The following is an 18166-nucleotide window of genomic DNA, read 5'->3' as shown; positions in this document are numbered from 1 at the left end:
AAAATAAATGCATCAAAGCAACTGGCTTAATCCAGTTTGAAACTAGTAACTTGATCAAAATTCTGTGTGATGCACAAAGCATGTGGTCTTACGGCCCTCTTTTTCACTTGACTTCCATCTGTACTGCAAGTGTTTATGCCTGTGGTTATTGTAGCAGTCTTTTGACTTCAGGTTTCAGCTATTGTGCTTCACCAATAAGCAGTGAGATGTTTTTACTACCTCCCCTCGCCTGTTCTAATCAGTTCCTCATTCTAAGATTGCTTTTTTTTTCCTTTTTTCAGGTAGCATTAGTAATTGTGTCCATTCTGCACTCATATCAGGTTTTTGGAGGAACTTAGAAAGCACATGTATGTGCCCTGTGCTTATTATTCTACATTTGAAAGAGTAGAAGGACCACAACTTGTTTCATTAGATATATGTTATGAAAAATTGCACTTAAATAGACAAAGAAGTATTAGTGAGGCATAGAGTGGTTCTGATCATAGCTTTTTTCATCATTGATGTAGATGGTTGCCAATTGCTGTGGGTCTCTCAGGACTTGGTATCAACCTCTAAATGGCAAAATCCAGTTGTTATTTGCAAAGATGCTTTTCCATCCTAGTTACCAGCAGCTTCACTTGCATGTACCACTAGGTAGCCAACCCTCTGTTGGACCTGAGTTCTTTGGCCTTAGCAGTGTATTTTCTGTCCTTTTAGAAACTTTTTGCTACATTCACTTTAGGCTTAAATAGTCAAGATATTGGGAAAGTAATGATTTTCAGGATATGCTTGTAAATTAATAACTTGTGAACTTTGCTGGCCTGAATTCAGCAATTCCAAGCTCAGCAGAATCTCAAGGCATGCAATAACTGTAATGTAAAACTTGATGTAACTTAAAATCATCTTCAGTGGTGCATTGACTGCATTCTCCCATGGGTCTAAAAAACTCTCCCTTGAGTCAGGAAAAAAGTTCCTGTCCCAAGGCTGAGGCTGTTTCCAGTTGAAGCAGGATTCTTTTTTCCTAGTCCCGGTCTGTTCTTATTTAGCAAAGAAACAGTTTCCTCCCCATGTGCAGTGGACATACTTAGTCATGTACTAGATGCTTGTACACTGTGAAGTGGAGACACTGAAGACAAATGGAAGAAAAAAATAGCTACAAGATAAAATTCCCTGTGTTTTGCCATAGTGCACTGATCACTTAAGACTGTATTTAAAAACTCTCATGTGCCCCAAGTTTAACAGATTAGCCATGTTTGATGACGTTGCCCATTCTCTGTTTGCTTTGTTTAGTGCTTCATATCTTCTTAAGGAAATGCGCTGTAAAAGAAGAGGTTAAGACAGTGGAAATATGCAAATGCTTTTAGGATCAAAGAGATATATTGAACTTTTCTAAAACTTTGGTATGCCAAACTTACCTTGTTAAATTTTGGCAAAAAATGGCAAATAAATTTTGTGTGAAGCTGTTGGTTTCCCCGAGATGCTGACCAAATGAGGCAAACTGGTATCTGAGGGCAGAAGGATTGGCTTGTTGCAGGGTAGCTTGCAGAGCTAACATAATTTTTATATTACTAACTTGAGTGCTGTCCATGACTATTTTAAATAATTGCTTTGGTTTGACTCTGTCTTACTAAATTGAATTTCTCATCATGGTTATTGATAAAGTAGGTCTTGTTCCTCTGCAGCCTAGTTCTTACCAATGCTACAAATGAGGAATGAGTTGTACAGATGAGTGTCAGAGGTGTAGGTCTGTCACCATGAATTAGATCCCAGACACTCTAATGCAGAAAGTTTTGCAATTAGGAATTAAAAGATGATGTGTGTCAGGCAGTATAGGCACTGGATCCTTTCAGACAATTCTGATGAAATAATGGTAGTTGAGAAGTGCTGGTTTGATGAGATGTACAGGTTCTTAAGTACTACAGAATACTCTGAGCCAAGTAAAAGTATCAAGTAGATGGCAAATTAGTGAACTGACCAGCTTTAAAACAAAAAAAACCAATTCCCCCCCTGCCCCAAACTACTAAAACAAGAAAACCTTAATAAGTTAATTATTATTAATTAGCATACAGGATAAAGTACACAGAAAGATAAAGCTTCTGGTTTTGAGGTGAGAGAAAGTTAAAACTTGAAATACTGTCTTGGAAAGAAGTTAACCAAGTACATGTCAATTGTGATAAAGGGGATGCCAATTCCCAGTGTCATACTATTGCCAAGGAATTAGTGAATTTAATGTCAGGAGGAAATAATCCTGTTTGTGTTGTAATCATGCCAATTTCATCCAGACCTCCTGTGCCCAGTGTGCGCAGAAAAATAGTTTTAAAACTAACAAGCAATTGAAAAAGGCTTATGAAATACATGAAAACCAAGAAGCAGCTTTTTGGCCTCAAAACTTAATACAGTAGGATTTAAGGCTCTTGTCTGGGTGCTGTATTACGTTCTTTTTCAGTAAAGAAGTATAAAGACTTGAGCAGCGAGAGATTTCTGATATGTCCATGTTGAATGTAAGGTGAAGGTAGAATAAGCTGGGTTAAATTAGGGGGTGGTCATGAGTCAGTAAAAGGGCAAGCACAGATTGGCAAATTAGTTGAGACCTTTTGAACAACTGCACATCTAGCTTCCATGCTTCAGCCATCCTACCTTTAATATTCAAGCATAATTCATGCCATAATGTTGCTTTAGATGGAACTCTTACACTGTGGAAGTAGGTCCTGCTTTTGGATCTTAGGTGATTGGTGGCTTCCTTTTCCACACAAAGCATTGTCCTTACCATCTACTTCATTTGGCCTAAATAGAGCATCATGTTTCTACTGAGTGGGAGTAGCAGCTTCTCTAACGCTCTCCCACCTGCCTCTTGTGTCCTCCACCACCACTGTGAACAGAGAAAGTCAGTGAAAATTACATTCATGTGGCACACTGAATGGTCCTGGGATAAGAGGACTGCGTATAGAAATTACACTTTCAAAAACAAAAAATTGCCACAAAAAAAATTTCCAAAGCCCATACTTTGGGTAATCTCTTTCCCAAACTGCAAACGGTAATATTCGTTTGCACTGTGAGAGATGAGATGCCAATGGCCCCATGGATTCAATCACCAGACACTTCTTACTCTATGACTGAAACATCTAGTGAGGCCATAGAATAAGTAGCTGGGCTTCTGCGGGTTTTGTTTCCGTTGCTGGGACAAAGTAGTCCTGAATGATAAACTATAGAAATAAGTATCCTAACAGCAGTTGCTTTCTCTTTTTCAGTATGTGACTGTTTAGTTATTTGGCAGTTGGAGTGTAGCACGAGAATCACAGTTTATGGGAAGATGTGACAATAGAAGCCTAAACATTTGTGATGTATTAAAAAAACTAAAGCATGGAAACACATAGGACTGGGAATAAGTATATTTTATGATGCTGAGTAGTTTTGAATAAGTTCACCTTTGTGTCTAGTTGACAAGTATAAAATCAAGTATTACACAATGAACTCTAACTAACAAATTTCTGGTATCACTTGAGAAAGTAGGTTTCTTAAATTAGTCTATTGTGCGTTCTGGCTACTTGAAGGTTTCTTTTTCTAAAAGTACAATAATGAGTAGTCTGCTTTGGGTCTGAACATCTCTGCAACTTAGTTAGGAGTTCTTGTTTACCTTATGTATCCCTTTACAAAGAGGTGGAGGAAAAATTACACAGTTGCATACTTTCTTAAAAAAGAAAAAGCAAAGGAATAGAACATGTCAAGCTTTTATTTCCAGCTGAAACTATTGGAGTCTACAGTTTTGGCATGAAATGCTAATGGTAGCTGCTAATTTAATTGATTTTACTGCTATGGATGAGATCTCGGGAAGGGAGGTATACAGCAAAAATTTGAATTTTCATGCATGTAAAATTCTAAATATAAACTTGGGTGTTTATTTCTGCATTTTGGTAATGCTACAGAAGCTATTGAAGTAGTAGTCTGTACCAGTGATTTGGGGAGAACAAGGCAGTAATGTTCATGTTAAATCAGGAAAACCTAATTTCTAATAACAAAGCTATGTAATGTCAAGTTTTCCATACTAGGTTTTAAAGGCTTTTTTTGCAGATGACACAATGCTTCATATGTACAACAGTTCAGATAACCAAGCTTACTGCAGAAAGCTCTAGCTGTTGCTGGTGTTGGAGAGCAGGGAATCAGATTTTGAAAGGAGCTGTATTAGAAATGCTTTGGATCTAGAAGAGTGAGTGAGCGTGCATCTTGGCAGAAAAAAACCCTGATATTGGCTTTTTTTTTTTTTGCTAGGTTACAAATCTCAGAGGGTCACCATTCAGAGAAACAAAGTAGAAAATAATTCGCTCTCAGTATCTGCCCAAACAATCTTCAGCTTCATAACAGCTTATATTCTTTAAGCATTTCTAAGTACAGAACAGAAAGCACACATTTTTATAAGGTTATCCATTTAATAGTTGCCTTTTCCTTTAGTGTAATTGAGGAAATAATAAACCAACTTGTTCAGACGTGAACAGTTAAACTGGGCAGAAAACAGTCAGAAAGTGGTCCTGGCACTGAATGGGCAGAAGCTGAAAATATTTGTTACCCAGTTATCTTTGGAAGGTATAGGTAGTTGGGGAACTTGCCAGATACGGTAAACTTTGCTCTATTCTGTTACAAGTTGTGTCTGTGGGTCAGCTTCAATTTATTGGAAAGAAATTCCATGAACTAACTTTTCTTCTTCTGATACTGAAAGGCACAGAAGTTGCAAGACTTGTCTCTGCTTTGTGATTAGTGAGGGCTGATCCACTGAGGTGGATTCTGAAGCATTGTGGTGAGTAGCAATGACCTTCCTTCAGAGGACTCCAGTAGCCAGATGAGAAGGAAAGACCAGGATTGTGGAATAGGCTGGTATGCTACTGCAAACCTGTCCCTTACAGATGTGGTGACACAAATGGGCCATTCTGAAACAGCCCAGCCATGGTTTGTATCTGGAGTACCAGGTAGTTTTTTTGACTTGGGCTGCAATTGTTGAGTGCCTTGTACAGAGCTGAAATAGATTTGCCAAACCAGAAGGAAATTTTTTGAAAGCTTTTTAGTCCATGGCCCTCAGCAGTAGACTTGTAGAAGAGGAACTCAACTTCCTTTTAGAAAGAAGTGTGTTCCCCTAGTTTTTTAAATTTTGAGGTGGGCAGTAGCTTTACAAAGAGGTCTCATCCTTCCACATGCAGATTTCTTTAATCTTAGTATTGAGTTCCCATTTTTTAATTAACTTTTATAGGGATTCATATTCAGTGTATATATATAGGCAAAATTTTATTTATATATAAAACAATTCTATTTTTATTTTGTCATTGAAGTTTTTATTTATATATAGATTACTTTGTATGTTGAGAACTTAGATAAATTTTATATACAGCTGCATATGTCTGTGTACCTATTAGATCCTTTATTCAGTGCGTGGTATGTATATATAATAGAGGCAGCACGGAAGTAATTTGTATCATAGTGATCAAGAAAAGCTTAAACTCTTAATGTTGGGTGTTAGAACACTGAAGTAGCTTCCAAATAACCTAAACTGACAGTATAGATTAGTTCTTGAATGCTTGAAAATGCAGCAAAATCTAAGCTTAAAAAAAAAAAAAAAAACAACCCACACACACACGCAAAAAAAACCCAACCCTGCAGTGTAGTTTCAGTCTCATACCTTATGCTCTCTGTTGTCAGACACTGCAACTGGAGCACTACAATTGGCATTTTGGACCTAACCATTCTGGAATTCCTTGTTAGTACATTAAATGTAGTGAACAACACTGAACTTGAATGAATGGACAAAGGGAGATAGTGACAGCAGGCCAAAGCCTTTTAGAGCTATCATCTCTTGAGATATGTGTGGTCTTATATCTAGGATGTCTGATTAACATGAGCATTTGCAAGTGGATTAGATATTGTCAAACTTTTAAGTAGTGACACTTTCAAAGTTGTGGAGTTCTTGTTTAAATCTCCTTTTTTTCTCCCTCGTTAGTTGAACCTGTTGTGAGCTTAACAAAAGGATCAAACCCTCTAATAGATGGTGCAAACAGGACAATAGCAGCCACTTGTACAGCAGCCACTGGAAAACCTGCTGCACAGATCGACTGGGAAGGAGGCCTTGGTGAAATGGAATCCACCTCTACTCTGTTTCCAAATGAAACAGTGACAGTTGTAAGCCACTATGTGATTGTCCCTACACGATTTGCAAGAGGAAGACACGTCACTTGTGTTGTGAGGCACCCTGCCTTTGAAAAGGAGATACGATATCCTTATGTGTTGGACATACAATGTAAGTATTCTGTGAGGTAATAACTCCTGGTATGTATCTTGCAACCTCCCCCTTAATCAGTGTATACCTTCCACAGGAAAGAGATGAGCACTTTCTGCTTCAGGAAAATAAAGGAAGTGGGGACTGTATAGAAAAGCTGTGATAGATAAAGAAGCAGGTCGGGTAGGAGTAAAAGCCTAGGATCTCTGTATTGAAAATAGTCATGGAGCTAGAATACTGTTATATTTCTACTGGTTTGCATATTGAGTTTTGGTTAAACATGGGGGTTGATCCATTAGCTGTTTATAGTGTCTTACAATTTCAACTGTATTAAAAAAGAATGCTAATGAAGATTCATGCTTGAGATGCTAAGTTGAAAATAGCTCTCGTGGTGGTCAATAAGTTATTTTCAGATTACTCACCAAGTTTTGTCCACTCTAACTTGTGTAAGGAATCAAGAACATAATACATACATGCCTAGCATTTGTTATTCAGCTTCAGGTTGCTCATACAACTCAAACCTGTACCAGGCTTCTTTTAAAAATGTATGGCTATTAAGGACGTGAATACAAAGCAAGGTGGCTTACAATGTTGCTTAGTTAAAACAAATAGGCTTTAGGCATGTGGTCCCTTCTTGTTAGACAGTGCATATATTAACAAAACCAACTATTTTTGTGTTGCTCCTTTGGTGTCCTGTCTTGGCTGTGTGCTGCTTTAAAGTTCCTAAATCACAGAAGTCTGTCAGTTCAAGTGGAACAAATGTAGTGGCTGGAAAAAGTAGACTTGGCTGTTTCGATTTGACTAGAATTTGATTTTTGGCTTGGTTTTGTTCTGTTTGATAAAGAATTGCTTACTTTGGCATAAAACAGGGATTAGCTCTCCTTTATTTTATTGATCTTGAAATGAAGTTCTAGACTGGAGGGCCATTGATACAGAAATAAAACTAAAGGGGATTTGTATTGTCTCAAACAGTGAATAAAAATTGTTTCTAATTGAAAATGGTCTTAATATGAAAATGAAGTTGGTCTTAATATTTTCATCTGAGATTAGTGTTAATGCATGTTTCAGAATTTCTAACGAAGTTGTATAGAGAGGTACACAGCAGCGAGAAGCAGTGTGTGCTCCTCAGTCTTCCCTGACACTTACTACCTTTGCAACTGATGCTCCATCTCAGCTCCAGAGCGTATCCAAAATCAGTCTGTTCCTTTGCCTTTGAATGTTTTTCTAAGTCCACTCTAAAATCACCTTCTGGCTTTTTAGAGCCATAACAACATAATTCTACATTTTGATTTCAGTGGATAATTTAATCTTTATTGTTGGCATATGTGAACTTTTTGGGGATTTCCTAATTACCTGGCTTCTCCCAAGGTGGTTTCTGATCCTTTGCTGTACCTTTTTAGTGAGAAGTAGTTGTAAGTTACCATTCCTCACTTCCCAAAAACATGAAACTGATTGTTTTTTCCTGAAGTCTTCTCACTTCTTCAAGGTGCTGTGTGGTTTCTGAAAACACACTGGGAAAGTTGCACCAATTAAAACAATTTTTTCACTGCTGCATGTTAACGTTGTGGCTTGGAACTGTATCATGTTCTCTGTATATTGTGGTGGTGGCCTTTAAAGTGAAAACAAAAAGGCAACCAACAACTAAAGCACACATTCCCCTCCAAAAAAAAAAAAAACAAAAAAAACCCCCACAGAATAAAAAGATAAAAAGTACCCTTCTGTTTTATTGATCTTAAAATTTGCTTTTAATGTAAAAATTGAGTGTTCATTGATGAAATCTTTTTTTGTCAGATGCCCCAGAAGTTTCAGTAACTGGTTATGATGGAAACTGGTTCATTGGAAGAGGAAATGTTCAGCTCAAATGTAATGCTGATGCAAATCCATTACCTATGGAATTTATGTGGACCAGGTAAATATTTATGAAAAGGGACTTGCCCCATGATTCAAGTGGTATAATCACTTTGCTTACAGTAAATGCATGTTTTGAAAACAAAGAGCATATGACTTCCGTTGGTTGTAATAGTTTTATCCAGCTTTTTAAAAGGAGATTACAAGATGTGTTTTTATATTAATACAGGTGAGTAGATATCCTGTAAATTTATGTGCCTTAACAATTTGTCTTTACTCTTATGGTAAAGTTTTTTTTAGTTACTCAAGGTAGACTAAGCTCTTTCTGTTGCAGCATGTAGAGCAAAGATAATAAATCTAGTAAAGATCCAGCTATTATTTACACATGCTTCTAATGAAAAAATTTAAAAGCTTACATAGTATCCACATTTCATGAATCTGTGGACTGTCATTGCCATCCCAGGCTTAGCTCAAAATCACTGTGATAACCAATTTTCAAAAACGCCCCTAACAGCAGTACCATTTGCTTCTTCAGATGCACTGGCTTCTCAGTTCTCTCATTTGAATTTGAAACACATGTAAGAACTAATCCATACTACCACTATTCACGATTCTAGAATAAATAAACCTACTAAATCCATTTAAAGTCAGCCAAGCTTCAGAGATCACTGTTAGATTTCCTAAACTTAAAATGGAACAAACTTTTACAGGAAATCTAAATTTTGTGGAGTAAACCTGCTGTGCCTTTCTGAGCAACTGCAAAACCCATCCAAAAAGCTGTAGTACTGGAGAATGAGGGACTTCATATGTAGGAAAGGGGAATCCACGTAGAAGAAAGATAGTTTGAGCTTCATTGGAGAAGTGAGAACTACTGTGTTGAGCTGTGTGCTGTTTGACTGGTGTCAGATTACAATGGGCTGTAGAACTACCTTACCAAACAATTGTATCCCTTGGATTCCAAGGTGACATTGTATTTACTGGGATAGTGATATTTTCATGGTTAGTAATATTTTTAAATGTTGCATGTATGAGAATTTTTTTGGAAAAGAGCTTTCAAACCAATTAAATGCTTTATAATGTTTCTTGAAATAAATACATCTGGTACTATAGATTATGATGTATGTGCCTAATGACTTTATGTGGCTGAAGCAATTCTGGGCAGTAATCACAGCAAAGGAGCAGGAATGTTCTCTTGAGCCATATTTTTTGAAGATTGCAATAACTGAAGTATTTGTTTCTTTTCCTTTGAGTACCTGTTTTAAGTGATGGGTGCCTTTTTGTTTAGTACTACTTAAAAAATCATGCTTGCTAAATGCTTTCAGGGTACTGTCATCTAGCAATCTAGTTTGAATATTGATTTAGACCTGCTTAGATATTAATAAGTATTTAAATCAAAATGAGTTTCAGTGGCATGAAATTACACAGGTGTTTAATGGACAGTTGGGAGCTCTGTTAGAATAGTTCCAGGGCCTTTTTTCTTTCTCCTTTTCGTCTTGTATTTACACAGTTGTTACTGCAATCTCAGGCAGAATTGTACAGGGAAATTCTAGACTTAGAAAAGTCAATTGATAAAAAAAAAAATTTAACCAGTTGTTTACCCAAGTATATCACCAAGTACCACATTCCATTTCAGTGCTGTCATTTAGTCAGAAATGTGATGGGAGATGAGAAAAGGCAGCTCAGGAGATGGGAAACTGCTTGAATTCTTGCTCTGAAATTCTAGTCAAAATGTCCTCTAAAGTAAGCCTGCATTTATAAGCATGATGCAAATAAACAGGCAGCTAATCCTGACAGCAGAAGTTCTTCTTAGATTTTAGTTTCCAGAGCTTGGGTTGTCTTATTCCTCCAAGTTCTTTTGAGATGCTGCTTTCTTACTTGTAGTAGTGTTGACTTGAGAGAGCTTGCTAGTTCCAGCAGGTCTGACATTTTAAAGGATCTGGCCCAGAAATTAAATACTAAATAAACCTTCGGGTATACACTGAGAATATCGAAGGAAAGCTCACTGGAAGTGTCAGATCCCAGTGAAAAATCCATTCTATAGATTATTGGCAATATTATTTTAAACTACTTCTGTTTAAACTAGCTGTAAAGATATACACTTGAAATATAACTGTTCCTTTAGGTTAGATGGACAATGGCCTGAAGGATTGTTGGCTGTTAACAATACTCTGCAGTTCAGCAGCCCTTTGAGTTATAACTACACTGGGACTTACATCTGTAAGGTGACTAATGCCCTTGGTCAGAGAAGTGATCAGAAGACAATCTACATACTAGGTAAGTCTTACTTCCTAGCAAAGACAGTATATTAACTTGAAACTTCTTCTTTGTCAGTGATTGAATTAGCAAACTGAAGAGCCAGTTGCTGCATGAAATATATATTAATATATATGCTTTTTGTGTGAAAAGCTGTTAGAAGTGTGGATTTAAAAGCTATAGCAAAATTTGGGATTAAGCTGACTCTTGAATAGCAACATGTAGCAGAAGTTGTTAAGGTTTAGGTGTTTCTAAGATGATTATTTTCTCCTGGTAGTTAAACTAGTTTTGTGGGGTGTTTTGTTTGGTTGGTTGGTTGGTTTTTTTTGCAGTGTTAACCTGTGTTTGACTGTAATAAACTACCTTGTCTGTAATAAGTTGAGAAAACAGATATTGGTGGAAGGGGAACAACTACATTAAGAAAAGCTAAAGATGCTCTGTTTTAAGGATGTTAAAGTTATGTTCTGAATGTCTGTGTTTTACACCAGTTACTTGTTTCATTTTCTTGGAGTGCAGATACCCAGTAATCATCAAGTTAAATACCTCATGCAGAATTCTTGCTGATCTACATAGTACCATTTAGCAAATCTGTGTGTCTGTGTAGCACTACTGCTGTTGGAGTACACATCCTTGTATCATTAACACAGTGTAATTAATGTTTTACTGTGATACTTTTTTGTGAAAGAGCAGCATGACTTACAATAAGTGTGAATACTTCTGTACAAGTGTGGAAAGGCCGTTCAGATTTCCATAATGGATTAAGTAAATTAGCTTAATCTCTAGCTTGATTAATAAATGCTAGTGTTACAGGGTTTTTAAAGGGTGATAATAGACATGAAAATCAAAACTTCGTTCTGTTGTATTGTATTGCTACTTTTCAGTAAGTTCTTGACATTAGTCAAGAACTTCATTAAGCAAATTAAGTATCAGAGCACATGTGGGCCTGTTAGACATGATGGATACAAACAGATTTCTTTGTTAAAACTCCATATGAACACTTAAAAGTTAAAATGAGAATGAGAATTTAAGACTAAAGCTTTAAGTACAAGATGATTGAAACCACATCAGTCAGAATTCACTTTAGACAGTTGTCTGCATCTTTAGAATGAATGAGAATGTTGCAGTCAGTGATATAACTACACTGTAGGCCACTGTGGAAAGCTAGAAAGTTCTAATTAACTGTCTAGTCAATGAGCTAGTTAACTGGAAACTTATAAATAGTTTGAGACAGTTGAATTACTTGTAAATTACTTAATAGCTAGAATCTTATATAATTTAAAAAACTTCAAGTGCTGCCAATTGTTATGAAATTTATTTCTATGAGAGTTACTTTTAGATGTTTTGGTTCTAATGCTGCTTCATTGGAGAAGATTTCATGGTTGCTTAGCAGTCACAAAACAATTACAAAGACTGGCACATTGTAAGAAATATCAATTCAAAAAATTGAAATATCATCATTAAATAGGGTGAAATGTATGTCTAGAATACAACTTTCAAATACACTTGCTCAGAAAATAACAATGCAGTTTATAGCTCTGTTTTCAGCCCTATTCTAACTCTAAGAAGTGAGAAGTTTTTTCAAGTCCACTATTAAGTTGCCAGTTCTGTGACTATCATGTGCTGTAAATAGACATCATGCTTTTTACAATGACTGTCATGCATGAAAATTAGAGGCTGCCATTCAAATTACGTTTTCAACTAACAGACTAAAACAGGCCAACCAGGAAATCATAGATAATATTTCCTAAAATGAATCAAGTTTTTGAAAAGCAGGGTAGGCACACAGGCTATTTGGACAGTGGTGATGGTTTACCTTCTAGCCTAATTCAAATGTTAGAGTTTAAACCAGCTCAGTGCAGAGATAGTTAAGCTGCAGCAGTTGGCCTTTCCTGTGAACTGATGGGCACTGTTTATGTGTGTGCCGCTTTTCAGCTGTGCTCAGCAACTTTGTTGTACTGTAGCAATTTAACTACAATTAGCAAACCTTAGCTGTTTTCAGGGAGCAACAAAACTGAGCCTCACTTAGTGCAGAATCATACAGGGTCGTGGTTCTGCCAGTTAGGCACACCACTAACAATAAAGATTTTAGCTGACAGTAAATTTCAGTTCTTTAAAGGGTTATGTTGATCATGCTGACAAAATGATTAAAAACACTGTGTATAAACTTATTGTATATAGGAGGCTTGATAAAAATAGGAGAGGTGAAGCAATTACTAGTGTAACACCTGTATTGTTTTCAGAAAAAAAATACTAAGCACATTTTATTGTAACTCTTAAAGAACCAGTCACTCTGAAAAGTTATTCTTAAATAACTGAAATGCATTTAAATGATACAGGATGGGCAAGTGACTGATAATGAATCCACTTAGCACATTAAATATTTGACTTAACTCACCAGGTATATATTAATGGTAAACATGGTAGTGATGTACTACAGAGCAATAAGCTGAATCAATCAATTAGCTTATTTGTCTATCTTTGCTCTTAGCCGCTGTATAGAACTTGGCATAAAATATGAAGTAAAATTTGGAAGTTAATGGACAAAATGGTATGATCACACCATCTTTCTGATTTTAATTATGAAGCTGTCAAGAAGGATTTATGAAGTTCATGTTTCTGAACAGTCACCATGCTTGTAGTTAAGATTTTTAACTGCTAGAAAAAAATACCTATTAAGTTGAAATGTGTTGTAGGTTTGGAATGTAAACTGAGCAAAAAAAATTGTTTTGGTCCTGATATTCATTGTTTAAAAAGTTAAAGGTATCTTTTTAATAAGTGCTCCTAAACTTTATTAATATTCTTGAAGTGAAATACAAAAATGAAAGAGAAGTAGTTGACAGGAGCTAAATGGTAAATTCAGCGTTTCAGCAGATTCTACATCTTTAAAGGAATAGAAAAATACTCAAATGGTGTTTGAAGCCTGATACTTTTTAATTTTTTTTATTCTATTTATTCTAAAGGCCCAGCTGTCTTTGCTGTTTTTATTAATTTGATGATGTAAAGTTAAACTTTTTCCATAGCTGTCCAACAAAAGCAAATCATGTTCCTCATGAAGTTCAAGCACTGAAATAATGGTTTTCCAAAACAAGCTGTCAGCTTGATGTATAAAGCACTTCCTTGTACTATATTGATTTACTCAGTTTTCTTACACAAGGAATTGAACTTTGTTTTCTTGGCTCTGTGTTTCTTCAGGCTCATGTTGTTTACTGAGGCTTTCCCTTCATCCCCTTGCAAGGGAGAGGTGACCTGTGAGACTTGCATTTAGGTAGCAACATAATTCCTCTGTCATCACAGCCTTTGGAAAAGATTAGTTTTGTTAAAAGTAAAGCCAGCCTTTGTTAGGGGGCAATCCTAGAAAGGTGTTTTTTGTAGGTAGAGGGTCACCTTCTTGTAGAGTGGACATTGCAAGGATTAACATAGCAGAGGCTGATCGTTGGGTTTAGGTTTCGCTGCTTCATATATAAACTTCTGTTCTGAGAGCGCCTTGTGAATACAGGCACTCTTATTTTCTAAATTACATATTGGAAGGGATGTTGACAAACTACTCTTTAGCAAGGGGCTTTTGCTCTCTGGTTTAGCAGGCTTTGAATTTTTAGTGGCCTTCCGGAATATTCTTCCATGCTGGAGGTTACGTTAATAATAAGTTTCTTTTGTGTCCCAAAAAACCCCAAACATTTGGTACATGAAATTCCCAGCTAGGAACCACAAAAACACACTGAACTTTGAAAGTAGATGATTGATGAGAGAAATTGTCGGTACCATCTTAGTATTATGCTGCCAAAATAGAGGTAGGGGAACACACACTGAAAATAATCCTAGGAAAATGTTGAGCCTCTAGTGTGGAACCTTTGCAGGCAAGACATTGTGGGGAGAGGCTTATGCAGTGTCCTCACCTATTACTTGACATTAGAGTAGCAATGGTTGGAGAAAGAATTATAAATTTCCAAATCATTTACTCTCAGACATTCAGAGTCTTCTTCCATGTAAAGCTGACTTTCCCAGCTGTCATAAAGGAGTTGCTACATAAGCTTTTCAGCAGTTGAAAGAAAGGGACAATTTTTAAGACCCAGCTGCACATAATAATTATTTAATTTTTAAGTACTTAACATCTAAGGATAATTTAGCAAGAACAGAAAGTTAAGACACGCTAGTATGTATGTATCTGTACAAACATACAAGTAATACATACACTTGCCCCTCAATAAAATGACATGTGCAGAGAGAGATCTTGTAATTTGTGCAAAGCCAACTCACTTTTGGATTAGAAGGAACTGATAGCTGGTCCTTGTCTTGTAGGAGGCAAGAAAGGGAACGTTTGCATCTTGAATGGTGTGGGATAATTTTTCTTTCAAATATGGAGAATTATTTTTTGGCCATACTGTTGTGGCTTTTGGAACCAGACAGACTTTGACTGGCCATGTTAACACAAACAACTCTCCAAGTAACCTTTCCTTCCAAAACTTTGTTTCTGTAATGCTTAAATGACAAATTTTAAGACAAGGAAATTGTGCCAGTATTGAATTATCTTACCTGTTCCAGAACTGGTCACTTAACCTCTCAAATACTTCATAGTGGGTTAAATCTAAAATGGTTTGTGGTTTAAGAATATTGTGTTCTCTAGTTGGTTTTTTTTTTTTTTTTACGATGATAAGCCTAGATGTGATAATAATTGATTTTTTTTACAATGATAAGCCTGGTAATACCTAGACAGCACTTAAACCTAAGACTGTGAAGATAGTGGTCTGGTTTTTAGGGATTCATCTCTTTCTGCTTTCATCTCTCTGACACTTGGCTTATTGTTGGCTTTGAATTGACACCAGAAGCAGAGGTAAGTCCCAGACATTTGAAGGATGTGTTACTGCAGGAGGATTGAAGAAGCAGGAAGATGTAGTGTTTGGGATGCGAAACATGTCATGTTGGATGCCTTGAAGGTAGAAACTCCCCTGCCCAAGATAAGTTGTTGATATTGTAAGAGCTGAGAAAACTGTATCAAGAGTAGTCATTTAAGGAAAAATAAAACTATCAAGCTGACACTGTTGACAGTTGGCACTGACTTTGATGGGGAGCATCTGGAAAATAATTAAGAGTGTGAAAACTATTTAGTGCACAGGGATCATGGTCCTTTAATTTGAGGTGGTATCAGAGTCAAGAGCAAGTCTTGCTTTTATTGGCAGAAAACGTGTCAAAGGCTTTGAAACCAAAACCACCTAGGAAAACTTGCCTTCTTTGTGTATTGAAGGAGCCAATTGACTTGCTATGTTCATACCAGAAAATTGGAGTTTGCTTTCTTCAATTTTCTCTTGTTTTAATGGGAGCGGTAGCTATGTAAGAGTAGAATAAATTTTGTTGGGATCTTTGCTTGTCCTCATCATTATTACAGGGTACATGTAATAAGGATTTGAACAGGGCCCGTAACATAGTAAGAGACAAACCAAGATCAGGATGAATTCAAACTAAACCCAAACTTTTTCCAGAATTTCAGGGAACTTTCAGCTCCCTGACCCACATGGATATTTTAATGTTATGCTTTGTGCGACAACAGAAGCCTACATCAGTGAAAGAACAAGAGCTGTTAAATATTGGGTCTGAAGTAAAATGTTAAAGGAAGTCAGTAGGAAATTGTTGCTTTTGAGTAAAGTGCCATATGAAACAAAATTTAAATGATATCCTCAATGATTTGTGGAAAGCCTTAAGAACTCAAACATGTATCAGTGATTATGTGAAATATTATAGCTAAAGAACTTGGTGAAATTAAATAATCTTGTCTTTTCTAGCCACAGATAAGAGTGGCATTTTCTTGATTTGGAGATGACATTTGAGGTGGGATTTGCAAGCAAAATGTTATGAGGTAGACATAAAACTTTGGTGCTCCTCATCTTAAAGTTGTTCTCTATTTGGGAAACTTGCTTGGTACAGGAAGTAAAACAAAAAGCTAGTTTTACATTCAGAAAGCTCTGGATGACATCAGAAGTGAGCTCACATATTCTTAGCTGTAATTTGCCTTATGAACAGGAAGGGTCCATTTTAATTTTGTCATTTGTCAACAATAAAAGGTGCCAAAATAAATAAACCTTAGAGGTATCGTGGTTATGTTTTGCAGGAATACGTATAAAAAAATGCTTAATTGTTCCTGTGTTGCAATTGTTTTAATTGTTAATTAGGGCTTGTTGGTAATGCAGCTGGGCAATCTGACAACTGGTGGATGAATGGGAAGTTTTGAAGGAAAAACTCTTTGTAAAACACGGAATTTATGATATATTAATAAGATTGTAATTGCCACTTTGTTTATTTCACATATGCAATGATTAAATTTGCCAGGATGCAAATACTACATATTTATGGATACGGAGGGATAGGACTTAAAACCTCAGTATCAGAAGCACAAAAAATTACAAAACCAGTTAATTAAAGCCAAACAAGTATATGTAGCCTGGAAGGATTTTGCTGGTACTGTTTGAAATTGTGTTTTAAGGTTGCAAATCTTGAGTCTAAAGTAAATTTCTTTTTTATGGAAGAGGGATTTGAACTTCATCACCTAGGGATGTGTGGGACATAGAACCATGGTAAACTTGGATTCTTTAAACTCTACTTTGTTAAATTATCAAACTCACTTGAAATCAATTTTTACTAAAATCATAATCTGAATTCCTCTTAATTCATTTTAGTAGCGCATCTTTCTTATTCAGTTTCCTTTTTTCTGTCAAATTAATTCCATTTATGTATAGTTCCCTAACGAACCATCACTTTTTACATAGTTAAAGAATATAATTATGCCCTTTGGAACTCTGTGTAAAATTTTACTTATGCCATGCTTAAAATGTTGCATTTAGCAGCAAGGTGTGTACTAATCATGACAAATGTGAGAATTCTGTCTAGTATGAGAAAATTGTATGTCTGTCTCTGAGTAGTGAGATTAAAAATCATATTTTTGGCTATTTAATCGTGATTTGTCAAATAACTGAAAGCTTGACAGAAATCTAGTTCTATCTTGTTTACTCTTTGTGGTGGTAAATTTAGGGTGCCTCTAATGTGGTGGTAGTACTGCTTTCATGGATCTTGCTTTTGGGCATTTAACTAAATAACATGATATAATGAGCTACTTGGCTGTCCATGTAATATTCTCTCTGAAAGGTTCAAGCTATAATAACCTATTTAGAATTGCTTTTTTGATTTTAAAGTAATTAGCTTCCATTGGGCAAGGCAAAAAGTAATTTCTTTTCAGTGTGGCATAGAAATAAGATGCGGAGTTGTATATAATATTGTGATTGACTGGTATAATCTCAGTGTCATCAGCCCATCACTTGGAACTTTGTCTGCAATACAGATGCATACATCTCCAGTAGACCTAAAGTACAAAGGAAAAAAACTGCATGCTGGAGAAGCTTGGTGTATCTGGCAGTCTCTTGTTTACATTCATAACCTGACATGAAATCAGTTTATATTTTATATTGAGGAATGAATATGGGAATTTCTTTGTGGATCAAATGGCTTATAGAAGGAATGCATAGAAACAATTTTTGGTTCAAATGTTTCATTTTTTTTATTATTTTAAAAACCTGAAGGCTCCTTGCTCAACATAAGTGTTACTTTGATATTAATACGTGCCATTTTTAACTATGCTTCTTTCACTAATCCCAAGGTGAGGCTGAGTAAGTTTTATTAATTAAACATGGTTTTGGAGAGAATAGCTTAAAAATCAGTAGTTCATGTGACTGAGCACACAACTCATAGTTTTTCATTCTTATATTCAGTGCCCTGAATTATTTCTGAAGGGGGAATTTAATGTGGAATAATTGACTCTGTGGCATAATCAATTAATTTGATCCAGAA

The 18166-nt window shown here is 36.0% G+C and overlaps 1 protein-coding gene across 3 annotated transcripts in view; it reads left to right on the top strand.

Annotated features, from left to right (window-relative positions):
- The window catches only part of NECTIN3 (nectin cell adhesion molecule 3), a 61822-nt gene that overhangs the window by 25237 nt on the left and 18419 nt on the right, over positions 1-18166 (top strand). For all 3 annotated transcript variants that reach the window (XM_040055794.2, XM_040055795.2, XM_040055793.2), the window contains exons 3-5: positions 5960-6256; positions 8027-8144; positions 10206-10357. In XM_040055794.2, the coding sequence (XP_039911728.1) occupies positions 5960-6256; positions 8027-8144; positions 10206-10357 (567 nt within the window). The remainder of the gene's footprint in view (positions 1-5959; positions 6257-8026; positions 8145-10205; positions 10358-18166) is intronic.

This window comes from Hirundo rustica, chromosome 2 (assembly GCF_015227805.2).
Source record: "Hirundo rustica isolate bHirRus1 chromosome 2, bHirRus1.pri.v3, whole genome shotgun sequence".
Taxonomy (NCBI): Eukaryota; Metazoa; Chordata; class Aves; order Passeriformes; family Hirundinidae; genus Hirundo; species Hirundo rustica.
The sequence above is the reverse complement of the archived record's forward strand: the minus strand, read 5'-3'. Positions and strand labels throughout refer to the sequence as shown.